Below are 13,244 nucleotides of genomic sequence, written 5' to 3' on the forward strand. Positions count from 1 at the left end.
ATGCTTGATCCACTTAAGAGAGATCGATTGATTGTTGCACATTTGGCTTCAATTTAAACTAAAGATGGATTAAAACGCACAAATCCTAGATCACCAGAAAAGCTGTGCACAACAAATGCTGCGGCCTCTTTAAGACATCCGAGCAAAACAACTGTCCTGATGGAGGGAGGAGGAGGATAGGGAGGGCTGGCTGGCTGGAGGACCGAATGGCTGCTTTTTACGCTGTTACGCAGAGGGCAGGCTCACCTGCTGAAACGCTTGCAAGTGCACTTCGCCATTCAGCACAACAGAGCCCTCTTTCAGCGCTCACCTCCAATTAATATCCGAACCTACGAGGTCAGCGCTTTATTATTATATTGTTGTTTTTCTTTTTTTTCCGCTTCGGGTTTGTCCCGGTTTTTCTTGCTTTGTTTTTGATCCGAGGAGCTCGGTTATTTTGCCATGTTTCCTGCGTATGGATTGCCTCTGCGATAGTGGGCGAACAAAGCGCATCAAGTCTCTCCAGAGAGCTGCTTCAACCCAGAATCACGGATTTTGGTCAGTGAGTAAACTTCTTTGGATAAACCACACGCACCGTCGACGGGTTTTCCTCGTTGATCAGCTCCTCGTTGCTAATTCACTTGGAAAGAGAGCTCTGTTAAAGATGGATAGGCTACGCCAGACGGATTGGCATTTAATTTAGGAAACACCCGATCCCAATGCTGGACAGAAATAATGGCATGATTTTGGATCGCACCGGACGCGTTATTGGTTTCCTGGGAGTTGATGCTTAAATTCAGCAGAACAGTCTTGTAAGAGCAAGTGCTTATTTCCCCCAGACTCGAAAATACTACAAATCTAAAATAGTGAGACCATCACTGAAATAAACTATGGAGCACACTGGGATCGAGGAGGTGAATCAGACGCACCAGCAGCAGCATGAGCCCATCAGCTTCGGAATCGACCAAATCCTCAACAGCTCGGACCAGTCCAGCGGCTGCATGCTGCCCAACCGGACCGGCGACCCGGATTACGCGCTGGCCCCCAACGTCTACAGCAACGGCTACAACAGCGTCTACAACCCGGCCTGCTCCTACAACGTCAACATGAACATGAACGTCAGCATGAACATGAACATGAACGTAAATGTGAACTCCGGGAACTCTGGCGGGGTGATCCGGGTGCCGGCCCACAGACCGATGCCGCCTCCGCCTCCACCGTCGGCGGCTGCCGCGCCGCATCCGCCCCCCGGGATTCCCGCTGTGCCTGGCATGGGGATGGGCAACCCTGGCAACTTCACCTTCCCATGGATGGAGAGCAGTAGAAGGTTTGCCAAGGACAGACTAACAGGTAAAAAGAAAAAAAATCTCATGTTTTCTTTCATTTTTTTCTTTCCAGGTGGATTAATTTACTGTGAAATTAAATTCAGACAATTTAGTCACGAATTGATACAAATAGAAAACGAGGGATGGATGTGCAGGCAAAGCGAAGTTTTAATTTTTAGGTTGTAATCTGTAAGGAATCACGGGAGATCACAGAGTCACTTTTATTATGCTGGAAGGGCAGCTTGATGAACGACAACTGAAATTGACACAGACGTGCTGATGAATCAGTATTGGACAATCACTCTCCATTTACAGCGGATGACGGATAACGACTCTTCGCGCTTTTATGAGAATGAATGATTTTTTTCTTCTTTGAGACAATGGAGAAAAAGATACGTCACATATATTACATTATTATTATATTATTATTATTATTATTATTATTATTATTATTATTATTATTATTATTATTATTATATTATTAACATACAATAAAATTTAAATGAGTTTTTATGAGTTCATACAATAACATTTTAGTAAACTGGTAAACTCCAGTTTATTCTGCTTATTTTGCTACTGCTTAAAATATATTTTTTTGACAGAATAATATATCAAATGTTACAGTTAACTGTATGAGCTTTGTAATTTCTATTCCTAATTTATTTGTTTAATAGAAACGTAAATAATAAAAGTAATCGTAATATTTAACAAATTAAAATAAAACCCACTTTCTTATTTTAAAAACGAAAATGGACTATTTTTAGTGATATTTGTCAATTTATTTTAGTCTCAATATCTATTGCATATGGTTTGATATATTTTTATATGTGACCAACATTCACAGATGGTTAAAAATAAAATAGAAAATGAACTGAATCCTTATTTGCCTTTTGAGTGGAATTTCCAAAGACTTTTGCTTTTGTGAGTTTTCAATAAATTGAGTTATAAAAACGAGCAGATGTACATTTTATAGATTTTATTTCTGCTGATTATCCTATAAAACGGGCTATTCCCAAAATAAACGTTTTAATGCATTGATGCAGATTTTTCCGTTTTCATTAAGTGCTTAGATTTAAGAATAAAAATGGTAAGCTTCCCGGAAATGCTCGTGCGCGTCTTCCTCGCCACGCATTAAATATTCATATTTCAGCGCCTTCTGCGTAATTAATTATTCAATACTAGTGGACGATATGTCATCTGCAAAAAGATACAGTGTAAATAGACTTATCAATTTTACTCATAGTCACAGAGGGCCCTTCGTTTAACTTCTCTCGGCTTTGTGTAATTATTTTGCTGCTGATTTTCGTTCCTCTGTATTGATCAGCCAAAGATCCGCAGCAGGAGCGCCTGCGTGATTCTTTCCCTGATCAGGACGCAGAAACAATCCAGATTTCGTTTCATTTTCTATAAAAACATGAAGATCACTTCTCCTTCTCGCAAGTTTGAATGTTTCTCCGCGTTTCTTTTTCTCCTCCTCGCCTCTCCAGGATGAAACCAGAGGAGGAAAAATGTCCTCCAGTGCAGCTCAAATCAGCTCAACGTTTTGCCAAAAGGCTTTCGGGCTGTGTAACTCTGGCGCTCATTGGAGCTCGATTAGTGCGGATGTAAACAAAACCCGGTGTACATCTCTCGTTTTTCACGTAATATGGGGCAGAAATTCACCACCATTCATCACGGCGGCCAATGCAAAACCAGACAGGTGGGAAAAAAAAAGAAAAGAAAAATGAAGATGCATAGGGACGTTATGAGCCTCAATCTGCAAACGGACTGAGAATCATAATCTCATCACTCAGAGCTGATTCATGTCATATTTTAGGTTCATTTTGCATAAATATGATCAATTCATCTCGTAATCAATTCTAGTTGATGTGTGATAATATCTTGTTAAAATAGATTATAAGTTGAAAGTTTTACTATTTGAGTTTCTAATTTGGTGGGGGAAGTATATATATATATATATATATATATATATATATATATATATATATATATATATATATATAATATATATATATATATATATATATATATATATATATATATATATATATATATATATATATATATATATATATATATATATATAGTGTTTGACGTTAAAACTCGTCAAAACAACCAACTAAATATGCAATAAAGAAATAGTAAATGTAAACAATGTGTTGGATGAAATATCACAGTATCAATTCACAGTCAAATCTGAGCAGCACTTATTTAAATGAATAAATCCGAGCAAAATCTCAGTAATCCAGGTGATAAATGACCAATTTCAGCATTTACACTTCCGCCAATAATAAGAATAAAGATGATCATGATTATCATGCATCAATAATGTGGATTGTTGAAGCATTTCAGTGTCATGATACAGATGAACTGCTCCATAATTCACCTAGCAGCAATAAAGCATAATTAGTGTTTTGTCTCTGCAGTAAATGTGTGTGAGAGCAGCGGAACTCCTCCCCGCGCTGCTTGCTTTTATTTCAGGGTGACGGAAAACAGAGTCCTCTCCTTTTTGTCCCGTGTTGTGTAATAAATAGCAATGTATGTTCACGTTATATTTCAATATCCCCCCTTAGAATCCTTCGCGGATATATTTATTAGATTGCTGCGGAGGTAATATCCGCAGTGGGGAAGGGAGGCGCTGTCACTGAGAAGTGTTATTAAGTATAAGTGGTTTTATTATGGGAAACATATTCTCCACGGTGGCATTTTATTTTTTCGATAATGCGTATGCTAAATTGTGTTACCGAGGAAAAAGATTTTGTATTTCTACCCGTTTCATTCTTCTTTTTCGCTTCATCATTTTAATAAAGAAGGAGTAAAAGTCCAATTATTTTGTAGAATTTCTGCTTTTATTTTCTTCCCCCTTCATGTTGGAAGAGTTTCATGTGACTCCATAAATGATCGACACCACACAAAATTACATCTTTTTATGTCAACAGCATTAAATTGATAATTATGATATAAAATTACTAACACTGTTATTTTGTTAATAAATATTATTATATAAAGTAGCTCCTTGAATAATATCATGCAATGTTATTTATGATCATTTGTTACCACTGTAAAGATAAAAATTTAAATATTTAATATTCTCAAGAAAAAGTCACAGAATATGTTCATATTCTACAAGCAATTGAATTGTGCTTTGGCAATTTTAGATATAAACTATAAAGCTTATCATTTTTCTGCCATTTCCGTGTATTGCACAGTTTCTACTACCTCAGGTCATGAAAGCTTTTACAGCTGGCTCATGCATTACAGCAGCACACATGTGATACAAGTTCAGCTGCATTTCAGAGTCTGTAAGGCAATGCCTTGCTGCAGTTGGCATCTCCAAAAGAGCCTGCAGCTCATTTGGTTGAACGTGCTCGTATGTGCCTGGGCCATTATTTAGGCCACAGATGGCTTGAAATAGCCTCCTAATGTAGGATTATTTGGCCAGACCTGCGGCTGGGAGCAACAACAGGCCTCCTCCTTGTTCTCCCTCTGTGACCTGGAAGGCTCCAAGCTGATTTAAGCAACAATTTCTCTAAAAATCAAGGATAATGGCTATAAAGGTGTTGCAGTCCACTTATAGTGAAGTTATAGAAATAGAACTGAGCTTTTGTTTGTATAAAGTCTTGATTAAATACCAGAGAGGGTTATCCATGTCCCAAAAGGTGCATCAGTTAGGTGCAATTGCCGTTTTATTGTTATTGAGCGATTATCAAAGTGAACACATAATGTTAAGTTGTGTTATGATCCAATAAAAATATCACAGAAGATTAAAAATAACAATAAGAGGAGGAAACGGAGAGGTCAAGATTAGGCCTGCTTTGTGTGTCAGACTCTAAATGTGTGCTGCTAATTCACACAGCGCCGATGTAAACTTTATGTGACCCACTGTTACAGCAGAATCTAGTAGCTCATCTGTTCTTTACAAATCATTTGCTCGTGTGCGCCTCAATTTGCCAATCGTGTTCAGCACCACCAGGGGACTCTCACAGCTCCTTGGAAATGACTGCAGCATGGATAATAGCTACATGTTCCATTTCCCATCCAAATTGTCATCGTGTGTGCGGGCAAATGAATTTTCAGCTTGCTGAAACTCTGATAGCAGCAGCAGCCCTGGGGGGGACACCTATGCAGATGTTTTCATATTCATTTTGGCTCCTGGTGAGCTTCTCTGACAAAACAAAAACAAATAAACAGCCTGTAAGACAGCAGACAAACAGCTTGCTGGGAAAGAACGACACAAACACACACTGTATTTTTTCTTGTTTTTTTTTTCTTTTCTCTTTTTTAGCATTTGATTTCCATTCAGCTTCAGAAGGAGAATGTGGGCTGCAGAGTGGATCTATGGCCGACGATCTCATTACATTTATTGATCACCTGTTTACCCACGGCTGACAAAATAGACAGGATTCATAGATATTTTATGATGCAGAGGATAAGTTGTCATCAATACCCTGCATGTGAGTTTCGGAAAACACTAACTGTGTGCATGTTAGCTTTAGCTCAGCCCTGAACAAATCAGATTTAACATGTAGTGGTTTTTATGCTTCTCTTGATTGAGAGTAATCCACTTTTTTGTGCTTTTACAAACCAATCAGATATATACTATCAAGTTGTAACAGTAATAGTCAAGAATTCTTAAAATCAAAAAGAATAAAACATCCCTTTAATTAGTGCTATGCAGAATAGCTGCAGTCCACAACAATGCATTCTTAGGTTTTCACCTTGCTAACCTCAAAGTGGAATCCACCTGTCATTTACCAGAAATGCATAAAAGCAATTTGTGGTTTTGGCTGTAACTGAGAAAGTGTTTTTGTTTTTTGTTTTTTTCTGTCATTTTTGACAGAATGGCATCCCGTTAGCCACACAATAGATTTCCAAAGACTTGTGCAGAGAAAAACAGTGTTTATTTACAAACTATTTCACTTGACTGCTGTCACAATTTAAAGCTTCAGAGACAGAATTTAACGCTGTTTGTGCAAATATCTATTTAGCTTAAATCCGATTTAAGCTAAATAGATATTCTTGTTTAAACAGAATTTGCTCCTAGCTTCTGTGTTTCTATGTTCCAGCTCATTCAAACTTTGTCTGGATGGCCTGTTTGTGCTTGATTTATCTTTATAACCCTGCAAGTCTGCTCTCATTTTCTCTGAATGAGACATATCTCATTTTGTGGTAAAAATGACCAATTTTAAGAGAACAGCAGTAAATGTCATTAAAATAGAGTCTGTTCATCATTCAGGCCCTCTTCATATGATTAGCTGCTATTGTCGGTGCCAGCCCGACTGCTGCTGCTGTACTCCAGATGTGGGACCTGACTGTGTCTCCCTTTCCTTTAGGGGAGGAGGCAGAGGAGAGCCGAGCTGGGGAGGCAACAGGGGGGCCGGAGGCTGCCGGGTCCCTCTGTCCTCTCCCCAAGGGAGACATCGGCAGAGTCCCTGTCTGGAGCACTGTGGAGACATTAGCAAAATGCTATTACCCAGAACTCGCTCACCTGCGAGACAGCAATGGTCTTCTGGCAGACTATCCTTTTCCAAAGGGGGCTTGCCCAGGTGAGTCTCCCCTAACAATTAACTAATTATATTTGATCAAATCAGATCTCTTTTAAAGCACTGTGTTTAAAATCAGTGCTGCGTATTCATCTATGATTTGCATTTTCTAGATTGTGTCCTGATGAGTCTTCAAAAAAACGATAAAATATTTTGAAAAAGAAAAACAAGTTATTTCTTCCCACTCAATTTTCCAGCCGCCCTCTCACCCTTCTCGGTGACCAGACGCATCGGCCACCCTTACCAGAACCGGACGCCACCCAAGAGAAAAAAGCCTCGCACGTCCTTCAGCCGGGTGCAGATCTGTGAGCTGGAGAAACGCTTCCATCGGCAGAAGTACCTGGCGTCGGCTGAGCGTGCAACTCTGGCGAAGGCCCTCAAGATGACAGATGCACAAGTCAAGACCTGGTTTCAGAACAGGCGGACAAAATGGCGGTAAGACGGCAGAAAGGGGAAGGGGTGTTCATTTCTGTTTTCTTCACTTCAAATCGGATCCCTTAAAGCAAAACAAAGAGATTTAAGTCATTTTATCTGACAAGGATGTCAGCTTTTACTTCTGACATAAACTGACAGCTCTGGATATCACTTCTTTCTTAAACTGCTCACCTACATCTTACCTTAAGCACAATGGCCTGAAGCTGAAGCATTGAAGAGCTTGTAAAACTCAACACCTATTCTGCTTAGCTTAGCTGCCTGTCGAGGCCAGTTCGCTTGACCAAGCACAATTACTGGTGAGGCTCCTGAAAGGCCTTTTAGAAACCTGCTGTCCAAAGCAATACTGAAACACTCACAGGAGGAGCCATCTGCCAAATCCATACACACACATACACACACACACATGCTCTTTCACTTCATTCTAACTGTTGTTTATAGTCATTTGGAGGTAAACGAGTAGAAAATCAAATTATAATGCCCTGCCCATTGTTAAAGGAGCAGGACGTATATTTCAAAAGCAAATTACAGAGAGCTAAATTACCTTAAGTCATTACCTTAAGGGTTTTTATGTTTAAATTACCCTAATGCTTTTTAAATGACTTTTTTTTTATAATCATTGCAGTTAGAAAACAGGTAAAAAATTTTTGCAGGTTGGAGTAAATTTACTGATACAGTGATTTACAAATTTAATACCACCTCTTTTCTTAAATGACAACCACAAACTTGATTGCACATTTTTGGGATTCTGTGTGGGAGAGAAACACAACATAATGTTTAATTTTGACATGAAAAGAAAATGATGAATAAGGGATGAATTTGTGTTGTGAATTAAAATATAAAAAGTGTGTACATTTATTCATATTGTAGAGAGAAAATTACAATTTGCAAGTGTTTTGTGGCTTTGCAGCTTTACATGTTTAGAAACAAGTTTTTCTTCTCATTTTAATTTTCTTTTTTTAAAAAAGAAGAGTTGCTATGAATGTAAATTTGTAAGTATTGGCACAAACTCTCAGTTTTGTGTCAAACAATTAGAGAAATGTCTCAGCAATTTCCTTTCAGCTCTGGCTTTATGTTTGGAGTTTCCTGCTGTCTTCAATCATTTTTCCCATTAACTTTGGAAAGCTTCCCCACATCATGATGCTGTCATCACCAAGTTTCATAGAATGAATAGTGTGTATAGTGTGTAAGATCATATCACACACAAGCAAAATTCCTGATGATGAAGCAATATCTGCAGATAATTGAATTTTATTTGGTGTTAACAAAGAGAAATGGCCTGAATGCAAAATTTAAAAAAAGGTTTTTCCACCTCATAGTTATGCATTATTTTATGGTGGACTGTCATAAGAAATTCCAACACAAAATATTTTTAAGTTTGTTGCTTTTACATAAATTATTGTAAAAAAGGCTAGAATGGCATAAATACTTTTGTCAGGTTCTGTAATTTGTTGTAATTTGCTGTAGAAAAAAAAGCTGCTTTTGCATGAAAATCCTCCAATTACATCATCCAGTCTCAGTCTGCACCACAGGCTGTAATAAAATGAGTCTGCTCACAATAAAACACCAGCAAAGCGTATCCTGACTGAGCGCCATGTCACAAGCGCAACGGGGGAATTGGCTTAACTCATTTTTCTGATTCCTACTTTTGCTGAGATTTATGCCACACTCCCCCTGTTAGTCTTGCATCTGATCGGATGAGCGTGAGGGATGTCTTTGCGTGACGACCACGCTGGTAACAAGACGATGATCGAATCAACAGCCGGGGAATCGGATTATGATAATGCTGTTAACAATAATGTGTGGCTAATGGATGGAGGTTGGTGTGCGTGAAAGAGGGGGTGTTCAGAGGTGTGCTCCTGACTCCTACCTACCATTCAGATTTCACTGTTGAGCAGCTATTTTTGTTCACTACTCTCCTTTTTGAAGATTTATTGCTACAATTTGCACAAACATCAGGAACAGAGTCCTAAATTACCTACTTTTCAAACACATGATTGATCTGAATGCTAAATTTAGTTCATTAATCATATTGGTTCTAAATAAAATCAATATTTCACCTACATCTAAGGAGAAACGGAGGTACATTTAGAAACTCAAATATCCCCATGTCAGTATAAGCTCCTCACTTAACGGATGTACAGGATGTGCATAACTGGTGTTGCTTTGAAATGAACAGAAGAGCAGATGTAAGTTTTCACCTTGAGGCACACCCTTCCTCCGCTTCTCCCCAGCTCTTGTGACTCATGTCAATCAGCAGCCATCTGGGCCTGCAGGAGCTAATCCTGCAATACAGGAGCTGAATAAATATTCAGGTGCAGCAACCAGTTTGCAGATAAGCGGCTTTTCACATGCAACGTGTTTCCCTTTGTTTTTATAGCCTTGCTCTCTGCATAACATTAGATTCAGCAGAAAAAAATATTAATGATCTTTCTAGGAAATTAGGGAATTAATGTTAATAAAAGCTCCACCATTTCTGCAATTTTAGAAGGGAATTTTAATTTGTTGTGAAGTACTGTTTTAATTAAATGCCAGCAGTGGCTGATTTTAGCATTTTTGTTTATGACTTCTTAGAATGAGCATTTACTGTAAAAATTTGTTTTTCTTTTTTATTTACAAAAAATATATAAACAAATAAAAAAAACTAAGGAATTGGTGAAAATAAATGTATTTTAATTTATAATTTTTTTTCCTTTTCTCATGGAACTATAATTAAGATCTTCTCCCTTTATAGTATTTTAGCTGTAAAAAAATAATTGATTAGTTATTTTATCAGAATTTACATTTTCATAATGCAGTTATTTTTATATTTTAATTCACTTTTTGTATTAGTTTAAAAAAAAATTAATAGTGTAGTCAAGACGTTATTTTTTACTTATTAAATAAAAATACAAAAATAACAGCAAAAAAGGAATTCCTAAAAAATAGATATTTGATATAAGATATAAGATATAGCAATAAAGTTTGCTTCATTTAAAAATTCACAATAAATATGAAATTTATTGTGAATTTTATATTTTGTCAGATTTTTATTTTTACCAATTCATATGCTGAACCTGAATTGGCTCATTCATGTGCAGCATGTACTGTTTTCCCTTATTCTATTTTTAATTAATTTGTTTCAGATTTGTTTTTTTTAAGGTCACAAAATTGTTTATGCATATTTAAATGTCTATATTTGTTTTGTCCTATGTTTTTGTTTTAGAAAAAAAAATAAACAGTCGAAATTAATTACTGGCTTCGATACCCTGCTCAAAATGCAATTATGTAAAGAGCTTTTTTTTTTCTGTACATACCTAATAGAACAGAGCATAATTTTAGTTTGAAAGGATTCTCCGCTCACCGTCTCTCTGCTCCTTCCAACAGGAGACAAACTGCAGAGGAAAGGGAGGCTGAGAGGCAGCAAGCCAACCGACTGATGCTGCAGCTTCAGCAGGAAGCTTTCCAGAAGACATTGAGCCAGCCGCTGCAGCCAGATCCCCTCTGCCTGCATAACTCCTCCCTCTACGCCCTGCAGAACTTGCAGCCTTGGGCAGAAGACAATAAGGTGACCTCCGTCACCTCTGTGGCTTCTGTGGTGTGACCGTGTGGGTGTGAATGTGTGTCTGGAAGAGAAAAGGGAGGGAGGGGAAAGGGACAAAGTTTGGAATAACATGCCTATATCCAAGTGCCGTCAGAAATAAAAAGGACAAACGTGAGGAAATTCCTCATTTTCTCCTAAAATCTTCTCACTAATGTGGGAGATCATAGACAAAGGAAAATGGTGCTTGCTTTGCAGGGAAAGACTGAGTGGACATTGTGCTTCCTCACTCACTGATCATTACCAGCAACATGGTGGGGGAGCAAACGTAGAAAGAGACAGATATATGTTACTGTCAGGATCTACAGAAAAACATGTGCGGACCTCAGAGCACAGGAGCCGCACTTAGATGCTGTTTGTCAAAATTAAGCAAGTCCACAAGTGTTATCTAAGAAATCTATAGTCTGTTGAGTCATACCCTGCCTTACACCAAGTTTCCGCTTTTCCTTCAGCTGTCGGTCTAAAAGAGAAGAAGGCACTTTCCCCACTAAGTGCCAGGAAACAAATGGACACCTCTGTACATGCCCAACTACTGAGACTGCCCCTCATTTGCCTCCGGATCCACCCTGCAAGGCAGCAGGAGGCTTATTGCCAGTGACGGAAAATATACAGCCTCCAGTTTTTCGCTTATGACTTTGTACAATGTAGTAAAATGCATGTTTCAATCCTTTTCTGTGTGCACTCGGAGGACCCACTGAAGTCAGCTGCGGTCGAGGTGGATCTCCTCCCCAGCTGCAGAGCTCAAGTGGTAGTGGATTGGTCCTGATGATGGATTCCTCATTATGTTAAAAAGTGTTTTATATTAAAAGATATTGTGACTTTTTGAAACGATGACCAACTTCTCTGCTTTTCTTGCCTCTTTCTGTTGTTTGTTGGTTCTTTTACCAACTGACTTTGTGTTTTTTTTATCTCCATTATGAAAAAGACGCAATAATGCTTTATGATTTTAGGAAGCAGTCAGCCTCGTGAGATTTACTTGTGATTACGCATTAAAGTCTCAAACCACCCAAAGGTAAGATGCCAACAGACCTGTATCTGTAAAAGAGCACGGTAGCTATTTTTTAATCCATAAAAACTGATGACTACAGCTCCCATGTGTGCATGTGGAGCAGGGCGGTGCCAAACGACAGTATGAAAAACCCTCCATGGATAAATTAAAGTTTGAAATCAATACCAGCACAAGCTAAATCGTGGGGACAGAGAAAAGTATGAGTTCTGCGTACTGCATAGGTTTAAAATGAAGAAACCTGGATTTGTTTGTTCGTTTTCTGCAATTTACTGTTGCAATTTAAAAGGAACATTTGTTCAGCGGATCAAGAAGAAAACTAAATTACATTACATTTGTGTCACACTTTCTCGTCTTCCTGTTTGCCTTGTCTCATTTTGGCTGTAAATTAAGACGAATACTTGCATTAATAAGGCTATTTGTTGTCTAAAAATATATTATTTTGTGCAACGTAAACCTACCTTGCACAAATAATCAATAACTCAGTGTTGGGGAAAAGGATTGTTGATTTTAGAGATGTTTTGGTTCATTTACACACAATATTATGCAAAAACAAACAGTGATAATCAGATTTTCTTCATTTAGCAAAACAGCTATTCAAACCAACCTGGCTCTAATTTGTTAAATTATAGATTAACTATGAACAACAACCATTTTGAATCTGACTAATAAAATATAAATATACATATATATATATATATATATATATATATATATATATATATATATATATATATATATATATATATATATATATATATATATATATATATATATATATATATATATATATATATATATATATATATATATATATATATATATATATATATATATATATATATATATATATATATATATATATATATATATATGGGGCCCCCAGGAAACCCAAGTGAAGGAACTTTACCCAGAAATGGAGAAAATACGAAACACTAGTAAATCTCAGTGCCTTTGCTGCCTAACTAACTCCCAGAATGCCTCAGCAACACACACAGAAGGTAAAAAAACTGGAAAAAAAAACCCTAACATCTAAAACTCTGAGAGCATCAATTGTCTCACTTAAGGTCAGAGGTCAATATCTGCAAAGACCTGGGTAAAAATGATATCCATAGGCGAGTTCCCTGGTCAAAACCACAGCTGATCATGAAGAAAACAAGATCCTGGCACAAGAGATTCTGGGGAAAATATTCTGTGTACTGACAAGGTGAATGTAAAGCATTCTGGAAATTGTGCTTCTTGTTACATTATGAAACAAATGTATCATTTGAAAAACATTAGCCCAGAAGTCAAACATAGTGGTGGCAGAGTGGTGGTCTGGGGCAACATTGCTGCTTCAGCACCTACACAGCTGCTGCAACTGATGAACGCATGAATTC

General features: G+C 37.6%; 1 protein-coding gene across 3 annotated transcripts; it reads left to right on the forward strand.

Moving 5' to 3' along the window:
- Positions 1-216: 216 nt before the first annotated feature.
- LOC129360487 (T-cell leukemia homeobox protein 1-like) lies at positions 217-11,710 on the forward strand. Of its 3 annotated transcripts, none has more exons than XM_055030759.1 (4): positions 217-1,329; positions 6,638-6,850; positions 7,045-7,282; positions 10,646-11,710. In XM_055030759.1, exons 1-4 carry the CDS (start codon positions 870-872, stop codon positions 10,860-10,862), a joined length of 1,128 nt encoding a protein of 375 aa, XP_054886734.1. In that variant the 5' UTR covers positions 217-869; the 3' UTR covers positions 10,863-11,710. The 3 variants fall into 3 exon arrangements, with proteins under 3 accessions (XP_054886734.1, XP_054886736.1, XP_054886735.1); XM_055030761.1 differs by lacking the exon at positions 6,638-6,850 and having other exon boundaries at positions 10,646-10,826; positions 11,312-11,707; XM_055030760.1 differs by lacking the exon at positions 6,638-6,850.
- Positions 11,711-13,244: the final 1,534 nt, after the last annotated feature.

The sequence above is a fragment of the Poeciliopsis prolifica genome, unplaced genomic scaffold (genome assembly GCF_027474105.1).
Source record: "Poeciliopsis prolifica strain line A6 unplaced genomic scaffold, Auburn_PproV2 SCAFFOLD006, whole genome shotgun sequence".
Classification (NCBI taxonomy): domain Eukaryota; kingdom Metazoa; phylum Chordata; class Actinopteri; order Cyprinodontiformes; family Poeciliidae; genus Poeciliopsis; species Poeciliopsis prolifica.

Excerpts from the sequence above, each read along its gene's own strand:
- LOC129360487 (XM_055030759.1), top strand. The coding sequence starts at position 870 with ATGGAGCACACTGGGATCGAGGAGGTGAATCAGACGCACCAGCAGCAG. Across the intron at positions 1,330-6,637 it reads TGCCAAGGACAGACTAACAG|GGGAGGAGGCAGAGGAGAGC; the intron begins GTAAAAAGAAAA and ends CCTTTCCTTTAG. Across the intron at positions 6,851-7,044 it reads TCCAAAGGGGGCTTGCCCAG|CCGCCCTCTCACCCTTCTCG; the intron begins GTGAGTCTCCCC and ends TCAATTTTCCAG.